We start from the raw sequence: 22,700 nt of genomic DNA on the forward strand, positions 1-22,700 counted from the left end.
TGCCAAAAACATGCATTGGAGAAAAAACAGCCTCTTTTACAAATGGTGCTGGGAAAACTGGAAATCCATATGTAACAAAATGAAATCAAACCCCTATCTCTCACATGCACAAAACTCAAAGTGGATCAAGGACTTAGGAATTAAACCTGAGACTCTGGGTCTGTTAGAAGAAAAAGTAGGCCCTAATCGATTTTGCTTCATCTAATGGCAGTGTTGTTGTTGTTTTAAATCTGTAAAAGTTAAATGATGTATATCTTATAGGTTCAAAAGGAGGAAGTGACACTTTATATAATGCAAGGTATTGACTACTCTTATCATTAAGTCACATTCTCAAGTAGGTGGTACTGCAGCAGGATGCTCTCTTGGTAGAACAGATAACAGTGTCAAACAATGCTGTGGTTCCCCCCAATGACCCAGCCAGTTGTCCCCACTCCACTATCTTTATCCTCCAAGGTAGAAGCTATTACCTTTTCATAAATATGATATTTCCCTTCAGAAAACAGTGAAACTATTTTCTAAAAGGTGTTGAAAAATGTTTTGTCTAAATACGATTTTATTTAAATATGAAATACCAAAAGCTGAGATAGCTTTTCTAAGACTTATGTGAGATAAATCATGTAATTGAATTTCTAATAGCAAAATTTTGATCACAGGCATTTACACATCAGCAGAGGGAAATCATTAATGTCAAGTTTTTGTAACCCAAGGATTTGAAATTTAAACATCTTTATAAAATTCTTTTCAGTTGAACAGAATGAAAATAAAAAATTGCAAAGGCTGCATCAAATAAAATTGCATATTTAATGTGCAGTAATATTTTCCCTATGAATTTATGATATAAGCAAATGATCATTTAAACATTTAATACCGGGCTGGGTATGTGGCTCAAGTGGTAGAGCGCTCGCCTGGCATGCGTGCGGCCCCAGGTTCGATCCTCAGCACCACATACCAACAAAGATGTTGTGTCCGCCGAAAACTAAAAAATAAATATTAAAAAATTCTCTCTCTCTCTCTTTTAAAAAAGACATTTAATACTGAAAATGTAATAATAAAAATTATGTCGAACATTTCATTACTGTCAACAAAAAGTCTGAGTCACAATTTAGCAGAAGCCTTGAAATTTTAAATTAAAGTTGCATTTGACGGCCACCAGCTCACAGGCTGTCTGTGCCCTTTCCACATTGAAAGTTTGCTTGAGGTTTGAACCAACATTCTTAGAGATCCAACATTTATAGAATAAAAAGGCTTTCTTTCCCAGTTAGATGAGATAAATCTTAACGCTGGGAACTACTAAAAGAAACAAGAATTTTGAACTACATTTTGCTGAGGGATATGAGTTAAAAAACAAAACCAGAAGCACTAAAACGTGCTTGTCAAGTGCAAGGATAAAGTTGAGTGACACCAAAGTGCACACTGGTTTAGCTATGTTCTGGCGTAAGTTAGATTTTAAGGTTTCAGAAATATTTTGAATTTATTATTGAACAAGTGGAACACAATATACAGAATATTAAAAAAAAAAAAACCAAACAAACTCAGGGTGACATTCTACTTAGCAAGGTAGGTTTCTCAACATACCTTCTTTCTCTCTTGGCATCAGACTGAGAAAGGAGTAGAGAGAAAAAAATTAAATGGCTTCTGAAGGCCACACTAGCCATTAGTTGGAAGTTCTGCTTCTGAATTATACAGAAGATACTGGTCCACAAATAATGGAATGGACTTTTGGAGGGACACCAATTCGAGCTAAGTCAGCACAGGGTGAGATGGAAGTCCTCAGTGAACACCCTATAGGAGATATTGAGAGGAACTTCACCACGGAGAGACAGGCAAAGAACTGGCGGTAACAGCTGCCTTGTAACTGTTATTCCCCCGCCCCCTGCTCTGCTTCGTCCATCTTCTTAAGACTGCCTTCCCCCTTCTTGGGAGGCGGGAGGGCAGTTATCTTGTGCTTTTATCATTTGTTCCTTTCATATCTTAACACAAAACCTACAAGAAAAATAATGAATTCAAGGCTGATATTAAAAGTTTGAATAAAAATAGGGAGAATCATCCTTTGACCAGTAGCTCTTCTCTGGGAATAAGATCTTCACCTGTGGAAGGGGAATGGCTTCTCAAGCAGCTGTACTAATGGAAGATGTGACACTTTTTGTCTTTGGAAGTGGGAAAAATTACTAAGTTACCAAGTGCTTTCTTCTGAAGCATTACTGTTTTGTGAGCTTCATTTTATTTATTCTTAGAGTGTACTTCTGCATTACACAACTGCAGGGGGATGCCCATTTCCAGTGACTTATCCAAAACACCTGAAAAAAAGCAGGACCAATGAACATTGTTTTAGTCAGGTTTTTTTTTTTTTTTTTTTTTTTTTTTTGCCATTGTGGAAGAACAACATAAAGGAGGAAAAGTTTATTTGGGGCTCATGGTTTCAGAAGTCTCAGTCTGCAAATCGCCAACTCCATTGCCCAGGCCTGAGGTGAGGCAGAACATCACAGAGGAAGGGTGTGACAGAAGACATGGCAACAAGGAGACAGAGGGAACTCTACTCACCAGGGACAAAATATATACACTAAATGCACCCCCGTTATCCCCTCCTCAAGTCATGCTGCCTACAGTCACTGCCCAGTTAATCCATTCAAGTGGATTAACACATTGACTGGGTGAAGGCTCTCATAACCCAATCATTTCACCTCTGAACTCTCTTGCACTGTCTCATACACACGCTTTTGGGAGACGCCTCATATCTAAACCATAACAGAAATGCATTAAAACCTCTTGAAAAAGCTATTGCTGTAAGCGCAAATTATCATCCAAAATCCAATCTGCAATCTGGTGATTGAATTTAACTCTTAAAAATTGAGTTCTTATTTTACATGTAATTAAAATAATATTCTGGAAATACAAGTAACAATTACGTTGACACCAAGTCCAAATGCTTTCTAAATGTAGTATGGGATGGATCTGACTTCTCCATCAGTAGCATAAAATCACCATGTCAAGATGCCAAAACACGCCGGCATCTCCTCTTAAACAATATTTAAGGCAGGAAGATGGGAAAAGTTAACCAAACCCTCATGTCCACTACTGATAATTTTTCTTACAATGGGTGAAAATGCTGCCTCAGTTACTATTCACATTTTCAATGAATTCATACATTTCTTGATCAAATAGAGTAAATGAAGTAAGATTTCATCACTAATAATAAAAAGAAAGTTTATTTGTAATAACTAACTTTAATAACTATTGTTTATTGTTTATTCTTAAATTCATTAAAAAGATATAGTTTTTATGCTAATGTAAAAGGCTAAGACTCGTTCCTCCCTCTCTAAAAATCTTCCTCCTGTCAATGTTTCCCACTGTATTTGAACTACGCCTCTGGAGCTTGGCAGAGTGCTCACTGGGCAGGGGTAATCGGCCAGAGCCATTACATTTCTTCTCGTCTCCACTGGACAACTGAAAATAGGGATTCTAGTTCAAAATATCATAAGCAAAGTATAATATTACAAAAACAGGGAGAGGGGATATGATGAAATGCTTCAGAATCCATGCCTGAGGTGGAAGGCAGTTGGTTTGTTCATGTTGTGGCAGTATCTGGAAATCTTCAGTTTTTAATCTTCTGACTCATACCTGGAGATATAAATTAAGAGTGTGTAAAGACATTTTTTGTTGTGATGCTGTCATTACCAATCGAGGTCACTTGAAGCATCTCCAGGGATGAAAATCATTCCTCATTTGTCATCAGCACTGTGGTGGTCAGGTGCTTTCAAGGCATTATGACAGTCACCTAGGGATTTATGCCACAGAAAACCTAAGGTCCCTTTAGACTCCAGGTCTCTACAATATTTTGATACAATTATCCAATCCTCAGATCAATACCAAGAGCTGATGTGACTATGTGAGTGAAGGGTTAATAAATTTCCTTTTCTAAAGGACCAACCTGGTCTTAAATTGAGTTTCTAGTTCTCTTCCCTGGAACCTAGAAAAAGGCAAAATGCTAACTGAGTTTCTAGGCAAAACTGCTGTTGACAGAACTGACCCCAGCTGGGAGGCTACACGTGGACAGGAGGACACACCGTAGAGATGCCCACTGCCTTGTAGCTGCTGTGCTTCTGCCCATGTCCTGCTAAGTGGCTGCAGTGCCAAGAGCATCTCCATGTAGCTTCATGTGTGTGTAAAGGTCTGGCTAAACCTAAGCAGCAGTACTGGTGGCCTTAGGGACAAGGTCGGACCCAGCTCCACAGAAGAAGGCCTCTGGACTAAAGGACTGAACATCTACCCTCTCACCTGAGCCTTCTGGACACAGCTCAAATTTAACAGAAGACAAATATCAACCCAGGGGAGAGAGGTGAGGGTGGGACTGGCCTGGCTTACTTTGCCAGTCTTTTCCTCAGGTCTTTGATTTGGTCATTCTTCTTGGTGAGAATCTCCTTCATGTTTCGATAAGCAGCTGTTTGTTGAAATTTCTTCTCTAATTCCTGCTTAGTGAAAAACATCAGCCCATTACTAAGAAATAGTTAAGGAAAGCATAGCAAATGGGATGAAAATGCTTGTTTTTTGCTTCAAATTTACTTACTATATAATTTCCTTAACAAAAGAAACTTAGGTAAAATGAAGACTATCCAAACTTTAAAAACATTATTTCAAATAAGAAGCCAAGAAAGTACTATTTTCCCAAGTAAAATGTTAGCAAATAACTCAAGTATTCTTCACCGAGGCATGAGAAATCTATGTGAAATATTAAACAATTTTCAGGTAAAATGAATCTTTTTTAAAAAATAAAACAATCTTTTTCAAATCCCAAAGTAATATCAGTATTTTAGAAAGAGGATTTAATTTAATTAAACTTTAGTTCCATATATTTTTTTTAACTTTTATTTTTTAGTTGTGGATGGACACAATACCTTTATTTTATTTTTTTTACGTGGTGCTGAGGATTGAACCCAGTGCCTCAAGCATGCTAGGCAAGTGCTACAACCCCAGCCCCAGTTCCATATTCTTAAGAGTCTAATCTCTAAAGTGAAGAATTTAACTCTCTACATATTCACATAAATATTAAAAAGGTACAGAAACCTTAAAAAAAAAAATCCCTGGTCCTTCTGTCAGGTTATAGGAGGACCAAGCCAAATGATGCAGGGGGCAAGGGGAGATGCAGCCACGAGGACAACCATTTTCCCAGCCCATAGAAGGAGAGGAGATTGCTCATTATCACAGATAGTTTAGCACCACAGACGGAAGAATATCAATACCCAGAAGTGATAATCCTTTGGCCCATGTGTTTGCTAATACCTTGAGTAAAAATAATTTGAATGTGTCCTCTACACTGTTTATCAGCTAATATGACATGAACAGACAATCCCTTAAACACAGTCTTCTGACCTTTTCAGCCATGCTCAGCTGCTCCTGAACCCTGAGTAGGTCGTGCTTGGCTGTTGCAAGATTCTCCTCCAGGGACTTCTGGTTTTCTGTCTTGTCATTAAGTGTCTTCTGAAACTCACTCTTTAAAGCAGCAACTGTGTTTTGCAAGTCACTCAAGTCTTGGGCCTTTATAAAATCCTACAAAAATGAAATACATGAATGTAGCTTCATGTTGGCATCCTAAATAATAACCGCTTTAGAATGGTGATTCAATGTCAAGGAGAGGAAAGAAGAGACCGTGTGTGATGTGTGTGCATGCGGATGCAGCCTTCCATTGGCCTGGGCTGCCAGCAGGCCCAGTCCATCCACCACAGCTCAAGGGTGTGACCTCTTGCACATAGCAGACACTCCAAAGTCACTGAATTCCAAATACAGAAAATATGCTTTATGAATTGCTGGGATTCCAGTCCAAAAGAAATGGGAGAATGAGATTTCAAAATTGCAGTGCGGTGCATACCAGAGTTGAGATGGCAAATAGCTTTCATTATGAAAAGCCAAAATCCTGAAGATTTTTGAGTCTTCGAAAGGGTATACGTGGAAAAAATATTTAAAAACTCAAGATAAAAAATTAAGTAGATATGCTTTAGTCATTATTTACAAAAATATGAGAACAAAATGAGTACTGATAAAATACATGGGTTTTTTAATTTACAAGATTTTGAGTTTTTTATATTAATGAGCTATGTACATTTTTACATAATCTGACAACAGAAATATGGCTTTCATTTGGAGCTTGTTTTTGACTAGACAAAATTCATGACAGAAAAATGATCTGTATTGATACAATAGGAAAATGGTTTATGATAGCTAAATATATAGATCTGAAGCAGTCTTTTCAGCAAAAAAGTCTTTGCTCACTTTTGAAACCTAATCTTTAAAAATATTTTATTTCATTGTGACTTGTAAATGCATATATCCATTTTGCTCGTGTCCAAAATTTTATTTGTTGTGTCCAAAATCTTAAAACAAAGTGAAGCAAAGTCCCAAATGGTTTTTAAACAAATTCATCATCCAAGAATGTTTGAAACCGTTTTTACTTTTGAGAAATTATGAAGCTGTTCTGGAACACTCAGCTCTATTTTATAAATCTATGGTTCTTGGCATGGTTGAAATCATACATATTTTCCTTTTATAAAACCATATACAAAATACCCTCCCATTTATAAAATATACACTCATACAAATACAAAAATGTATGAGATCTGCATCAAAGAGAAAGAGAGGGAGGAAAAAGAAAATAGAAATAGAAATGAAGCCAGACTGGCCATGTATGATGATTGGGAAGGCTGAGTGGTGGGTACATAGGGGTTCCCTGAACTACTCTTTCTCAGTAAAGTAGAATTTGGGATGGTAAATGTAGCAGATGTTCATAATAACAATATGACCACCAGAAAAGCCAATACTGCACTGAGCATTCACCCAAAAGGTCCCACTCACATGAAATCATATTACAGCATTCACACGGGAAACAGAACGCACACCTGACTTCCAGCAGGGGGAGCAACATTCAGTCATCAGTCCCAGCCAAGCCTGCAGGCTCAACCTGAATTTCACTGCACTATACAATGCAGCTGAATATATGGGTTTGAAGATTCATAACCACTAATTAATTTGATTTGATGAATCTCCTTGTGAGTAAATTCGACAGTTATTAACTTAATAAAATTTTTTTAGCATTTGGAATTATTTGTTTCACTTAAATTTTTAAATTAAATTGAAATTACATAAGAGCTCAAAAATCCACATGTGCTGGTTAGCAATGGAACCTCAATTTCGCCCAGCCCACCAGCCTCAATTCCTGCAAGACTCAACCACTAATTAATTTGACTTGATTTTGTCACACTAGTCCAAGGATGGACAGAGGGAAGAGTGCTTGTTCTCATTTGGTGTTTCTTGGGCAAGGCTGTTCCCTTACAGGACAACGGTGGCATTTTTCTTAGTGGCAGGGATAGGGGTAAGGTATAATGAATAAGGACTAGACTTAATTTTAAATTTATAACTTTAGTCTATCTAGAAAATGTGAAAAAGAAAGCTAAAACTGTTTCACCTTTTGATTTCCTTGGTCAAGCTGTAAATCTTGTAGTGCTTGTTCTAGTTTTGACTTCTCATCCAATGCATTTGTAGCCTATAATCAAATTTAAGTAGAACTCATCAGTATTTAATGTGTAAGGAACTCAATTATTTTTTTAAAGGATTTCTCACTTACCTGAATTTCAATGTTCTTCAGCCTTAACTTCAATTTCTCATTCTCTTCTTGAAGTCTCAAAATCTCCTTTATGAGTAAATTTGACAGTTATTATTTTAATCAAAATATTTTTAACATTTGGAATTATTATTTGTTTCACTTAAATTTTTAATTTCTAAATTAAATTGAAATTACATAATAGCTCAAAAATCCACATGCACCAGTTAGCAGCAGAACCCCAATTTCACCCAGCTCGCCAGCCTCGATACCTATGAGTTAGCTTTGACTCAAAGACTTAAGAGTTCCTTTTCTCTCAGGCACACCTTTCCTTCTTCCACCCTCTATCCACAGCCATTTTCCAGAGCCCCTCCCCTCTCAGCTGGCCAATCCTTCAAGGGTCTATTCTTGGCCTACACTGTATACTTACCCTGAAAACACCATCTTCATCATTTCAGAGCCTTGTCTTCAAATGCTTCTGACCAACCTGAGGCTGAGCACCTTTGCTCTTATGCAGCTCCAACACGAACAGCCACCTATCATTTGTCTTTCCCCTATACCCGACCTGTGTGATCCATCCAAGGGCACTCTGTTCCAAGTCTTGCCAGCCTGTCTGCCTCTCATCACTGACCATTATGTTCCCCTGATCAACAGTCCTGTTTCTCTTCCTCTGACAATTTAATCTGTCTTTATCTTCAAGGCCCAGCTCAGGCACCATCCTACCCAAGTGCCTGCTTTCACCCACGGGGAACTATGGCTTCTCCGCTACCCGATGATGCCCACAGCACACAGGAGAATCCTTTGGTTTCTCCTTCTGGAATATAAATTCTACCCTCCCAAGGAACTATGGCATTTTGAGAGTGAGGGATGAATATTATACTGCTTTTTAAAATCTTTAACAACATCTAGGGGCTGAGGGTGTGGCTCAAGTGGTAGCACGCTCGCCTAGCATGCGTGAGGCACTGGGTTTGATTCTCAGCTCCACATAAAAATAAAATAAAGATATTGTGTTCATCTAAAACTAAAAAGTAAATATTAAAAAAAACTTTAACATCTAGCATAATGTTGAGAATACAGGAGAAGTGAAAAATATCTATTTGTATACTGACAAATTTTATAAAACATTTAAAAAATCCTTCATTGTTATCATGGATCAAAAAGTCTAAATGTCTGTCAGTAAACATTGTCCACAGTCCCACACTCTCCATGCTGCCACAGAAAGGTGTGCTCAAGAGCTGTGACACATGCTCTGGAAGGTGGACGTGCCCTCTTCTGGCCCACTGGGTACCATGAAGAAAGGCGGAAGGGCTAGTTACCCTCAATGGACCAGACTCTGAGACAATCTCCTGTCCTTTGTTCTCTCCCTAGAGTTGTTCAGGAAAAGGGAGAACAGAATTAGAGCTTTTCCATTGTTCAAAATGTTGACAACATACCTTGTTTAGGAGTTCTGTTGTCCCAACTTCGTTAATTGGAACAAGTTTTGGTTTTGTAATATCTATGATGGGCTGAAACAAAATAAAGAAACCAAACAAACTCAGCACAGAATAAACCACATCTATTCAGTGAGCACTGTGTATGAACATATGCACAGGGATGCCAGTACCATAGGTGTGGGGATTCTCACTGGGTTCACCTGTTATATCTCAGGGCCTAAGACACCACAAACCGCTTTTAAAAATAAAGAAAGGAGGGAAAGAGACAAAAGCCAGACCTGATTTAGGTCCTAGCATCTAGGGACTAGAATTTTTATCTGTGGGAGCTAAAATTGATTTCTGCATGAACCTCAGACTGTGAAAAACGGTAATATTGGGGTGGGGCTGGGGCTCAGTGGTAAAGTACTTGCCTAGCACATGTGAGGCCCTGGGTTCAATTCTAAGCACCACATTTTAAAAAAAGATAAATAAAATAAAGGTATTGTGCCCATCTACATCTAAAAAATATTTAAAGAAAAACAGTAATATTGCCAAGAATTTAGGCATCACACTATAGATGAACAACAACTGGAAATGAATATTATGGTAGTTTAGTACTATGTATTAAAAACAAGCATCCATGTCCTCTGACCCAGAAATTTCTTAGCTATAAATATGTTCCAAAGAAAACACTGAAAAATGTTTTCTGAGGGTATGTCCATTGACTCATCTCAGCTGTGTTAACAATCTGACAACAGAGAGTGTTTTTGGTATGTCTATGAAAGGGAATGGTGAATGATCATCGCACATGTTGACAATGTTAAAAAGACAAGTTAGTAACTACTAGTATTGTCTCCATGTGACAGATGGGACTCAGTCATCTCAGGAAACCTGTTCAAGGTCACACAGCTAGGAGTGGCAGAGCCAGGAATATGAGCTCAGGTCTGACTCATCCCCAACCCTGCACTGTGCATCAGCTGAGTGAAGAGTTTACACAGCTGGACTGAGCAGGGAGTGTGTGTGGATGGGGGGCAGAAGAGACAAAAGCAGTTTTTCCAGTTATGCCCTTGAGAGTTTTCACTTTGACCTCTGAATGCTTTGAGTGCCTTGAGAGTTTTGAATACCAGCTATTAAGATATGGACTCAGGATGACCAAAAATTACCTTTTTATTTGAAGATGTAAATTCTGCTTTTTCAAATTCTGCAACTTGTTCTAATAATCCTCTTGAGGATAAAAGCAAAAATAGAAGAATATCCATTTAGAATAAATTTATATCAGAGAAAAGAATAAAATCACTGGTACCAAGCTATCATACGCTAGAGAAAAGAGCACAAGAAGGACAAAATTTTACAACACCAGAAATGAGATTTAGTTACAAATGGTTGAGAATCCAAACAACACGCACTCAAATTTTGTACCTGCTAGGGATACAATATATGTTGCTAGAAGTAAATTGCAATGTTAATATAAACATCAGTGAAATTTGTTTTTCTCCCTGTCTCTATTTCTGAGGTTCTATGAGGAGGTTGCTCTATTACATAGAATACATTGTTAGCTAAGAAAGGCAAACTGATATTTTAACAAAGCAGCCTCAGAAAATGAAATTAGTCTGCAGTATCTACTGAAGCTGAGAACTATGTATTCCTAGGAAAGATAGGGGACGTGGGGTGAGCCACCTACTGAGCTACAAGATGAGGAAGAGCTGACTGTAACACACTTACAGCTCACACTTCTAAGCGTCATAAAACAGCAACTTCTTAAAGAGTTTTCTCATCAGACACCCTCTGCAGTTGTAGAAGCTAAATGACTTTCCCTCTCTGCCACAAGCTGTTCTTAGCATTGCTCGACACACTCCATATGCGCAAACATGATGCCACTCTGCCTAGAGAGCAGGCTTCAGGGTGGTCAGTCCCTCCTCATTTGTAGGATGTCTTTTCTTAGAAAAAGTATCAACTTTATTGATTTTTCTACAGTTTTTGAAATTAATGAGCTCTTCAATATTGTTAGGATTATAAACTGTTTTATATTTCTTATTTAAGGTTAACTTGTAATGCTGCTAGTAAGACTCAATGGTGCTGGGCGAGGTGGCACATGCCTATAATCTCAGTGACTTGGGAGGCTGTGGCAGGAGGATTGTGAGTTCAAAGCCAGCCTCAGCAAAAGCGATGGGCTAGACAGAACTTGTCTCTAAATAAAATATGAAATAGGGCTGGGGATGTGGCTCAGTGGTCAATTCAATCCCCGGAACCCCTCCCCCCCGAAAAAAAAGAATCAATGGTATCTATCATATTAGAATTAATTTTTGAACGCTTCATAATCTCTATTTCTTTGTTGACCTAGCGATAATGACCAACTGTAATACTAAGCAAGCTAACAAAGATTCCACAAAAAATAATTAATGGTAGCTTGGGAAGCAATTTCATAAATCTCAAAAGCCTTTGTAGTACCTAGTACAAACAGAATTTTGAAAGAACACCGAGTGGTATTTAAGAAAACTACCCAGTGTCCAGATGCTTTGCTGCTACCCTACCCAAATTTTCTCACACTCTAGCCCAAAGAAAATAAGCAGCATAGATATTTACTAGCTTTTAAGATTATGCTTGGGACTCTACCATCTCAATTGCAGATACAAATTTTATCACCTGTTTTCAAGCTCAGAGATGTCTGTCTGTAGCTTAAGATACCACTTCTCAGCTTGTGAAAACAGCTGCCGCAGAAGTAGCACATTGGTGTAGGCAGTGTTGATGAGCTCAGACTCCACCTCGCTATGCACCACAGCCTGCAACCCACTCAGGACTTCCGACACTTCATCCACAGTGAAGGTCTCCTCTACAAGCCTGAAAAACAACAAGGATCTGAAACTTCTGTATAAACAAAACAATTTACAAAATGCAACAAAATTAAGAAAGCCACATCAATGTTACCTAAAGAATTAAAGACTATAATGAAAATGTTTCTAGAAACTCTTTTCTTTGTTAATGCAACAGATTAAGAATAATTTAAACTCAAATTTTGATATTTACTTAAATGATTAAATTGGCTTAATTCTTCAAATGTTTCACATCTGTTAATACAAAAATAGTCTGAGAAACACTTCCAAAATCATCATATATTTTTTTCGTTAATTTTTTAATATTAAATATTTTCTATTTCTTTTTTTTTCATCTTTTTTTATTGGTTGCTCAAAACATTACAATGCTCTTGACATATCTAAATGTTTTCTATTTCAATCTCCACTACAATTAGTTTACTTACATTTAATAATCTCAAAAATTACTCGGAAGGTTTAGTTTCTCCTTTTTTTCCTAATATTTCTCTAGCATTTTAATAAACATATGAACTAGTCACATGTTGGTCACATGTTGGTAAGTGCCTTCAAGAAATAAATGGTATTTTATATTGCTTCCATTAGCATTCTTTTTAAAAAAACATTTTTTAGTCATAGATGGACTCAATACTCCTATTTTATTTATTTATTTATTTATTTTTGTTTTGTTTTTTTTTTTCCAGAGAAAAATAGTATATCATTTAATTCATCTAGATTTTCTTCAACTTTTATCCTTAATGTAGTGAGAGAAATGTTGGTTTTCATAGCAAATTTCATTTATTCCTTGATACTAGATAATTTTAATCCTTTAATTCTATTATTATAAATTTTTTTTATTGGTTGTTATTTATTTATTTTAATGTGGTGCCTCACCACACGTCAAGGCAAGCGCTCTACTGCTGAGCCACCACCCCAGCCCTCTCTTAGCAATGAACATCACCATTGACAATAGCACTAAAAATCTACTTTCACTCAGAGATATTTGGTCTGGAAGGGAATCATCTTCTCCAATCCCCTAATTACACAGAGAGGAGCACAAGGCTGGGAGAGTGGGAAGACCTGCCTATGATCCCACTGGGGGTGACTAAAACCACAACAATTCTCAGAAATCTCAGCAAATGACTGACACTGTGTCTTTGAAAAGCTTCTGTGTATGCTTTCTAGTGCCAATGACAGTTTCACAGTAACACAGTCCTCCCCACTCCAAAGTCTCTTACCCTCTCAGCAAGACCAAGAGCTACTACCCCAACCTCATAAATAAAGTTACAGAATCTTATTGTTAATTCACAAGCCCATCACAGTTTCATGCCTACCTGTCAGAAACTTTGCCATCTCATAATCATCAGAATGTGCATGTTTGATAGATTGACTGTTTACATCACACTACAATTTCTATACTTTGTATATCCAGGAGTTTCAGCATAGCTGCTCTCATCTGAATAATTAATCATGACAATCCTAGAACTGTCATGATCCAGCATCCCCATAATGGCTACCAGAAAGGATCTACATTCCTATTTGGTTTCCTTAGAGTTCCCTGATACCTGCTCTCCTTGAGGTCCTGGAAGCAGGAATCCACAGTTTTGAGTCTCAAACCTCTTTTTGAACGAGCAAAACGCATATAATTAATAACTTCATTTTGGTGGTGCTCATTTAGGCCCAACTCTGCCTGAAAAAGAGAGAAGTAATTGAATTGATAGTTTTGAAGATTTGATCGAAAAAAAAAAAACCAAAAAACTCAACAGTGAAAATATACAGGATCCTGTCATAGAGACTGCTATATGTCCTTCAAATTCTGCTGTTCCTTTCTTCCTGGCTGCAGTACTGCTCCAGCTAGATGATGTTTCTTCAGCCTTCCTATAGTCAAGTGCAGCCATGGGACTACTTTTTAGGAATAGATGTGAACAGAAGAGATATGGGCTATCTCCAATGCATGGACCTTAAGACAGGGGTACATCTTTGTAACATCCTATTTCTGTGAAGCCTGTTTTTTATGTGCTGCTAAGGATCAAACCCAGTGCTTCCCATGTGCCTCACAGAGTCTTACAGACAACATGAATACCTCATGGGCTGGAAGGGCAGCAAGATGAAAGAGATGTGTGTTCTCATCTCATGGAACACCACTGACCTAGTCATCTCACTGAAATGAGCAGTGAAATATGATGCTAAGTGAGAAAGAAAAAAAACTTCTGAATTCTTTCAGACATTGCTTTTTGGTCTGTTTTAGCAACTTAACCTTATCCCACTGCATACAGCTTTAAAAAGTGTAATTTAGTTTGGAAACAGGCATTAGTTGGTTTTTATTTTAAAACAGATGAGAGCTTTACAGATACTTAAGAGGTAAGGAAGGCTGGGCTAGCAGACAAGGATAGGTCAAATACTGCTTAATATTTTTTGCATGTACTGTACTATTTTATATGCATTATTTCAATTACGTTAACAACCCTAGAATTATCTACAATGAATAACCTAAGTCTGACTTCAAAGCTTAGGTTGTTAATTGAATTGATAGAAATGAAAGATAGAAGATAGAACATGAACTGGAATCAAATTTTTTGTGATATCACCATCAACATTTTTTCAAATCACTTTCATAATATTTTAGGGAAATCAAGAGAAGGAGTAAGCTCAAGAAGGGTAAGGAATGATTAGGAATGATCTATTTTTGCTTTTGGCGACCTAGGAAGTCTGACTGCTGAGGTGTTTCAGTAGCCCATTTAAGCAGCAATCCCAAATCTGGTTTCACTCCTTTTTTTGCCTGAACACTTCAACTTCAGAACTGTACACGGCTCTAAGTACAAATACCATTTAATTGGCATGTTATACCTACTGGAGGGACTAAGTGGTATTTTCTTCTTTTTATTTTTTGATACTGGGGACTGAATCCAAAGCTTCACTCATGCGAAGCCTGCATTCTACCACTAAGCTCCAGTCCCAGCCTAAGGGTTTTTTTGAACAGGGTAATACAAAGGAAATGTCACCCCAAATTTCTTTAGTTGTAAAATAGAGTGCTAGAATTCTTAAAGATGAAGATTCCACATCAGAAAGTTGGATTCCTTCAATTACCATATTGGCAAACGTGTGTGTGCGTAAACTGGAGTTTCTTAGAATAGTGTGGAAACCCGGCGCTGAGCGGCTCTTCACCTACTGAGTTGTGACTTGGCCCTGGCATCTCCCCAGGCAGGAGCGAGGGACGACGTGACGGAGAGCGGCTGCTAGGATAGAGATCCACTCAGGGTTACCCCGGAGGGGCTTGGGCTGAGGTTAACGGAGACTCTCGCGCTCAGCGCAGTCTCCCTTCCTCGGGCTCAGGAGTTGGGCTCAAACAAGCTGAGGACACACCGTCATTCCGGACCCACCCGCTCAGCGTCTCGAGCCGGGCCGCGGCACTTTCCTCCGCGCCAGCCGGTCCGATACTCACCATGGCACTAGGCGGGGTCAGGAGCCTAAAGGAGCGAGAGAGGTGAGGCGGTGATTTGCTAAACCCCAAATCACCAAGATCCGCAGGACCGCAAAAGGATGGAGATAAAACGGGTTGTTTAGAAGCCTGTGGTTGCTAATAGGAACGCAGGCACGTGGTCTGCAGTTACGCACGTTCATTGGTCCTCAAGATCACGAGACAGGAAGTGCCTATGACTGGCAGATATCCGCATGCGCATTAGCTTCTTGGTCCGGAAGTCCCACCTTTTTATGCCACGCTGCCTTTTGGCGCGGACCGCCGTTGCCAATGGTAACGGGGGGGCGGGGCCGCCAGGGTCACCCTAGTGCTTGCGTCTCTGGGAGCCTCGGGTCTCGGCTGCAAGAGAGGGATGGTCCACGCTTCTCCCGGTCCTGACGCCCCCTGGTGCATTGGCCTTTAGGGCGAATCCAGACTTCTAACAGCCTCACAGCATGCAGATTGGGCGAAGCGCACTTTTTAAATTTATTTTTAAGAATTTAATTTCTTATTTACTCTGCAGTAGTTTCTACCTGGGCTTGGTCAAGGTGGTTGAGACAGGCGGAAGACACCAGCACTTCCAGGTTCCAGAACAGAGTCTTGAACAACCCCACACTCGCTCTTCCTTCTATTATGATTTTCTCTTATGTTGCTGGAAAAGGTCTCTAATTTATCACCTTTTCCTTTTTAAAAAATTGCAAAAAAATAAAAAAAAAAAATAGATTTGCCCCAAAGAGCAGTGAATTCCAAAGTTTCATGCTTAGCATGACTAAAAACATTAGTTGAACAACCGCCCCCCCTACCACGGCCTGCACCGCTACACCACCAGAAGTTCCCAGGCACGAAATCTAGCTTGGGTCCTTAGATAGTCGGCAGTTTTTACCATCGACCCAGAAGTGGTCACGGACCACTCTTGGAAGAACACTGCCGCCGAAAGACAAAAAGTGTAGGACGGGATGGGTTATTGCAAATACTGGGGCCTTGGGTAGGTGAAGTCCAGTGAGTGAGCATCCACCACTGAGTGGGTTAATGAGGCTGAGAAAGTAAACACGAGGCAGAGATGACCCTGAGGAGGCAATGAATAAGCTAAAAGGTGAGCTCGCTTCCATAGTCTACAATGAGAAGCTCAGGGATGAGAACTACCAGCCTTTTGAGAGTCTGAAAGACAGAGAAGACATTTGGCATTAGTCCTGAATCATGAATAGAAAAGCTAATTGTTTAGGGAATACATTCTGGGTTTGTGTTGATTTTAGCCCCTAGAAAAAGTGGATGACAATAGGGTGCTATGTAGCTCTAAAAAGGATTTTAGAGACCCGATCCTACCTACTTATGGATGAGGAGACTGAGAGACAATGGCACATGTCCAAAACCTCATAGGGTCTAGGTGGAGGCATCTGAAGCATGAGTCTGTGAAGAAGCCAATACAATATGTTTTTCAAGAGCAAAACTAGAAGGCAGGTGTGAACTATTCTGGTAGTGAGTGTTAAAACAGATACTGGTTTCAAGAATTTCATTTTTCTTTTCATTTCTTGCCACAGTCATTTTATTCAACATGACTAATACCAAATTATGTACAAAGCGTAGTAGTTATCCCCAGGAACCATGTTTAAAACTTTTAAAAATAAACTTGAGACTTTTATTGGTAGCAGAGGCAAAGTGGCCCCAGATAAATTCTTTAGAATAAGACTAAGTTATGAATGTTAGCTTTTGGTATTAATATTGGTAGGAAAAGAAGTACAAAGATGAAAACCATGTTTATTTGTTAAACAGTTTATACAGTGAAATGGAAATAATTTAAATGGATTATTTTCAGTTTAGATAAGAGCTAGAAGGAAACTTTTCAGACAAGGAAAGGCAGTTCAGAAAAGTCAAATATCTTGCCCAGGACAAAGGCAAAAGCAAAGGCAGATCTGGAATCCATACCTCAAGATTATTGCCAAGAGTTTCTTGATCATTTAGTACCACCCAGATTCAGGTGACAGGCTCTCTTATCCTCACTTTGCACTACCCCTCTGAAGGTCAGTCTTCCCCTTCTGGGGGTAGGGAGGCGGTATTTGAGTACAAGATTGTTGAAAGACAGGAGGAAAAGGAGCAGTTTTCTTATTTGGATGGGGCTTTGCAAAGTCTTGTGACATTCAGGAGTCCTTCACTGAGATGATCCAGAGATGATATACTTGCAGTCTCTGAGGATTACAAGCCTCAGAGTCAAGAAAAACACCAGACAGTGTTCTCCCACGTAAGCTTTAGCACTCTGATGCACTCACTGGATGATGGTTTGGAGGCATTGGTGTGGCTATGCCCAATTTTGTTTTTGGCCAGGTTCCCTGCCCTTGGCCCTTCCAGTGGTATCTGGAATCTCTGATTTCTACTTGAAAGTTTCATGAGCGTAGATTCTCTCAATCCCCACCATGACACCCTCCTCCAAACTCAGTTAATGTCTACCTTATTTACCATGCCACCTATCATATTTCTGTTCAGTGAGTGTTTGTTGAATCTGATAATAGTGGTTGCCATCATTTAGTGCCCACTCTGGACTGGATACATTCCATTTCAACAGTAAGTCCTCATGACATTTTATTCTTATTTCAGTGAACATTGTGTTCACATAATGAGACGATCACTTTACTAGGTATTGTGGATGAAAGATAAAGAAGAAATTTCAGAAAGACTTCTGTGACATGTAACTAAACAGACTTGTTCATCACTTTGCATTGCTGAGAAAACTTAGTGTGTTTTCCCAGACCGTGCATGCTAAATGTCGTCGATGCAGGGAAACCAAAGGAATGAGTGTATAATTAAAATATCTCATTTGTGGAGATGTTTGTGGCTTGGGGATTTTTGAAGTTCTGCAAAACTGCGGCTCATTATTTTAATTTAATATTCTGTTTTATTTAAATCTGTCCTAAGGAGGTTATTAAATCCCTGATAGTCAAACTACCCAGCAGCGTTGTTACATAAGCTGTCTAACAGTGTCAGCAAACATGAACATGCATTCTCAGTCCCAAGTGGATGAATTTGGCTCAGGAAAAGGCTGAGCTTTTGCTTCAGGTTGTTTACTAGCTTGAGTTCATCACCAAAGCAAACAGTTGGAGCTGTGAGGGAAAATGGCTCCACCCTACTTTAATCATGAGCTGTATTTTTTTTCAATAACTGTGACAATTTTTAGGGAGAGTGAGTGGGGTGTGTGTGTGTGTGTGTGTGTGTGTGTGTGTGTGTAAATTTGGAGGGATTGGAAGGAAGACATTTTGTACTTTTTAGCATAGTTCAACAAAAATAAAATGAAGATCAATTCTCCTTATATTGAGAAATGAGATTATGTTACCTCCACATACTAAGATCACGATTTCAGGATGTTTTCTAGTTAGACTTGGTAAAAGGAAAAATGGGAAGATATCATGGTCTTCTTAGGGACGTTGGCAGATTCTCTGGGTCTACTACTATTTACAGATGGTGAATCTGAGGGAAAAATCAAAAGGGCTCAGAAATCCCACACTGTCCCCACTCTACATAGCTTTGGGTGAGGTAGGGAAACCAAGGTGAGGCTCTACCTAAGTAAAAAAGAAGAAATAATAAGATGATTAAATAAAAAACATTATAGATGATAAACCAAAAAAGTAATAATCTTGAAGGTTCTGTAGGAAAGAGGAAAAGTACGAGAAACACTGAACTGGTAGTAAGTGGAAAATAGTGAAGGAAAAATTATTTGGAGAGATTTACTTTTGGAATATAGGGAAAGGCTAGGTTAGAAATCCTCTCTAACTTCCTGGATTTCCCAGGAAGTTTTACTGAGAAAGCAACCAAGACTTTAAAGAAGAAAAGAGTCCAGGTTTAAAGGGCTCTCTAGGGGCTATGGCATTTGAGTAGTCCAGTCATTTAGAGGCTATCTTCTGTTGGTTTCAAAATTCATTAGGGACAGGCAGAGTATGGGAGGATGCTGACAAATTCGACTAATGGAATCACCATCACATGCAGTAAAGGAGGTCAGGCAAGGAAGTGGTTCACCATGAAATACAACTCCCTTTTAAAATTGTGTGGATGGTGGCAATTACTTAGTCCAAGTCAGAGATCAGTTTCACTGATAAATCTTCATACGTTAACAACACCCTAAACAAATAAATACCCAATTTATCAGAAAGTGAAGCCTAGCTCAAAAAAAGTGTGAAAAGGGCCTGGGGTAGTGGCTCAGTGGTAGAGCGCTTGCCTAGCACGTGTGAGGCACTGGGTTCAATCCTCAGCACCACATAAAATAATTAAATAAATTATAAAGGTTAAAAAAAATCTATTAAAAATGTGAAAAATTGGTTGTGGGGAATACCTTCTTAAGCAGTACAAGAAAAATTGATTGTGAAGAAGACGATGATGTGTACAAATACTTTCCACACCCCCACATTCACCTACACATTTGTGTTAACCCACAAGTTCAGTCCTTGTGTTCAGCTGCTGTTTATGGGATGCTAAATCCATGAGAGACAATGTGGGAACACTGGGAACAATGATAATGATAGGTCTCTAACAGGATAAGGAGCAGGACAAGTCCCTTTAAAAATGACCTTATAATCAAGCCAAAGGAACAACATGAACTTGCAAAAACAAGTTCAAGGCAGGCAGTAAGTGGTAAGGGAGTTTGAGGAAGGGTTGAATTGCCACCTCTATTAAGATAGAAAAAAGAGGTTGAAGGGCTGGGGTTGTGGCTCAGCAGTAGAGCACTCGCCTAGCATGTGTTCCTCAGCACCACATGAAAATAAGTAAATATAATAAAGGTATTGTGTCCAACTACAATTAAAAAGTAAACATTAAAAAAAAAGAAAGAAGGGGTTCAGGAAAATCTGCCAGAGGGCAGTAGAATTGTCTTGAAAACTGTACAGAAGAGTTGTGGATGAGTGTGGTGACTGTGGAGAACAAGGAACTGGAATTTTCCCAGGTGTTGCAATAGAAGTGTCTGGAGATACACACCGAGATTTATTATTTCAAGGGGAAAATTGCAAAGAAGAGGTATGCCAGTAGTCCATACTGGTCTAATAGTGTCTCACTCAGGAGTGCGGGCCTTCCTAGATCTGTGATCCTCCCTAAATGTGTAGTTGGACCACTGGCAATGTACAGGTGTTCAGCAGCTGCATTTCATCTTAGAAAATGGGCCAAAAGCCTCACATCTGCAAAGGAAGTTTTGCCTATCAAGGTGGGGCTGTGTAGTCCCTTTAGCCATTCTGAATAGCCTGGCACAAGCTATGTTCACAAATGGAAATTTGCTCAATGGACTAGGTAAATAATACCTGGAAAAGAGAGTTGAAGGCAAAAGGCATTCTTAACTCCGGGATACATGTTCATCCTCTCCACTACCACAATTCAACTCCTTGAAGGGATGCATTTTTCTTATATGATTGACCCAAGCCTCCAGTAAGGGCTGGGCCATAATCTAAGCCGTGCTCCAGAATTGAGTGGAAGATAAGTTTCTTCTCAAGAAACACTTGTGAGCTTCCACTGGGTTCCAGTCACTGTGTCTGTGGGCAGCTTTGGGTTCTAGGTTTCTGCCCTCTCTTGGAAAGTCTATCCTATGATTTATATAACTTTTTAATTTGTAAGTTTGAGAAGGAGTGATTTGGTCCTTGTGATTCTTGTTTTTTTTTTTTTTATATTACTACAAACTGAATTCTAGTTGACCAGTTGGCTTAGTGCTACATTTGAAGACATCCCATTGAAGGGTGCTTTTTAAATATTTTGAACCCAAGACATTTCTATTTCATCTCTCATTTTCACAGGTCTTTTGCCTTGTGTCCAAAGTGCTATTGGATGTTGGAAGAACAAAGGTGTCCTGTTCTCAAGGGCTCCTTAGAAAGTCATGCCCACGTGATGTCACCTTTGGGAAGCCAGACGTGGTACTTAGCTCACTCTAGGGCTTCAGGAAAGCTTTGAGGATTGTTCCTGAATTGAACCTGGAGGGATTATCAAGAGTTACCTTGGGAAAGCAAGGCAGAAAGTCCAGAGGGAGCAGCAAGCCAGGCACTGATACCTGAAAGAGCCTGGTGTATGAATTCCTAACCAACCCAAGAATTTAAGTACTAGGTTGGCATCTACTTTTAGGACTTAATGTGAAAAATGTCATTGTTTTGATAAAAATATTGGCAAATAAATCATGAATAGAAAACCAAATTACCCTGACAGAACACACTAAAAACCAAGGTGATGTTTTAAAAAGTTACGTATCTAGTAACTAGTACTGTGTCAGTGATAGCAGAAACATGACAGGTATGTCTTTATTAAATCACCCACAAACAAGACTTGGGGGAAAAGTTGGCACATTGACATGCACAGGCTCAGTCCTTTTAAGTGTTTACAGTTGAAGATAAATGGTTCCCTACGATTTTCATCTGATATAATTTGTTCTTACTTAAAAATAGTGAAACCTGCACATCAACCAGAAGATGACATGAACTTTAATAGCTGTATGTAGAAGATGGAAACAGTTTTGCATTTTAAGAGACTTAAAGTATGAATTTCTATATTTGATTTGTGTGAGAGAAACCACTAGAAGCGTGAAGCTAGCTTTTTATGGCTTTGCTTTGTTTTACTAAGATCACTGCTTGTATCCACAGAAAAAGATTCTATTTCTGTGCTGAGACATTGTCCATATACTCATTGTATTTTTTTTAAACTTAGAATTTATAGTAGCGTGAAGATGTTCTTCTTCAAAATGGAAATATATTTTAAAATCATCTTCAACGTGAGTGATGATAGCTGTCATTTATCACACACTCTGTGTTCTAGTAACAGCTTTGTGTTTAACGTGCCATGTTTAATTTAATCCTCAAACAACCTCATGAGAGAAATACTATGATTAATCTTAGTTTTGGAGGGATAGGGTGGAGCCTTAGTGAATGTAGCTAACTTTTGCAAGGTCGATTGAAGGGCTGGGACACGCATGGGTACGTGGAGGCCAGCAGCCAGACACAGTCTCCCTGGTCCCTGCACAATGGACAGTCAGTCTCACACCTTCTGGTAGCACAGCCAGGGGATGCCAGCACACCTTCACCTGGAAGTTCCATCTGAATCATTCCATCCCTATAGCCATTCTCTGAGGCCCTGATCCCCAAGCCCCTTGATTCACGGTTGCCCATTCTAGCGTCCTAGAATTGCTAGATAGAATCATCACTATTTTCCCCTCCAGCCTCCTCTGTGCCTTGTGCAATTCAAATTCTATTGCTTAATTTCCTGAGATCCTTTTTCCTTGAACACTCCTCACCCAAGAGTAAGCTTCTTTCTCTCTCCTTTCTCCTCCACACACATACCCACGGAAGGGCTATGTGACCACGGAAGGTCACAGTTGCTGACCCTTGAGCCACGCTCCTCTCAGCCAGCCCTCCACCAGTGAATCTCGAGTTTCTCACCCTGCTGCTGCCTTTTCTTCATCAAACATTTCACATCCGGGTCATTCACTCTTT

General features: G+C 39.1%; 1 protein-coding gene across 1 annotated transcript; it reads right to left on the minus strand.

Annotated features, from left to right (window-relative positions):
- Positions 1-1,930: 1,930 nt before the first annotated feature.
- Positions 1,931-15,395, minus strand: Lztfl1 (leucine zipper transcription factor like 1). The gene is made up of 10 exons (XM_026389906.2): positions 15,250-15,395; positions 13,373-13,497; positions 11,644-11,838; positions 10,164-10,224; positions 9,022-9,093; positions 7,613-7,678; positions 7,454-7,531; positions 5,368-5,544; positions 4,363-4,466; positions 1,931-3,618 (listed from the first exon to the last, which is right to left on the minus strand). The coding sequence occupies exons 1-10, from the start codon at positions 15,250-15,252 to the stop codon at positions 3,600-3,602; spliced, it is 900 nt and encodes a 299-aa protein (XP_026245691.1). The 5' UTR covers positions 15,253-15,395; the 3' UTR covers positions 1,931-3,599.
- Between the last annotated feature and the right edge of the window lie 7,305 nt (positions 15,396-22,700).

This window comes from Urocitellus parryii, chromosome 3, assembly GCF_045843805.1.
Source record: "Urocitellus parryii isolate mUroPar1 chromosome 3, mUroPar1.hap1, whole genome shotgun sequence".
NCBI lineage: Eukaryota > Metazoa > Chordata > Mammalia > Rodentia > Sciuridae > Urocitellus > Urocitellus parryii.

Excerpts from the sequence above, each read along its gene's own strand:
- Lztfl1 (XM_026389906.2), bottom strand. Across the intron at positions 11,839-13,372 it reads CAGGACCTCAAGGAGAGCAG|GCTTGTAGAGGAGACCTTCA; the intron begins GTATCAGGGAAC and ends GTTGTTTTTCAG. Across the intron at positions 7,532-7,612 it reads TGAAGAACATTGAAATTCAG|GCTACAAATGCATTGGATGA; the intron begins GTAAGTGAGAAA and ends ATTTGATTATAG.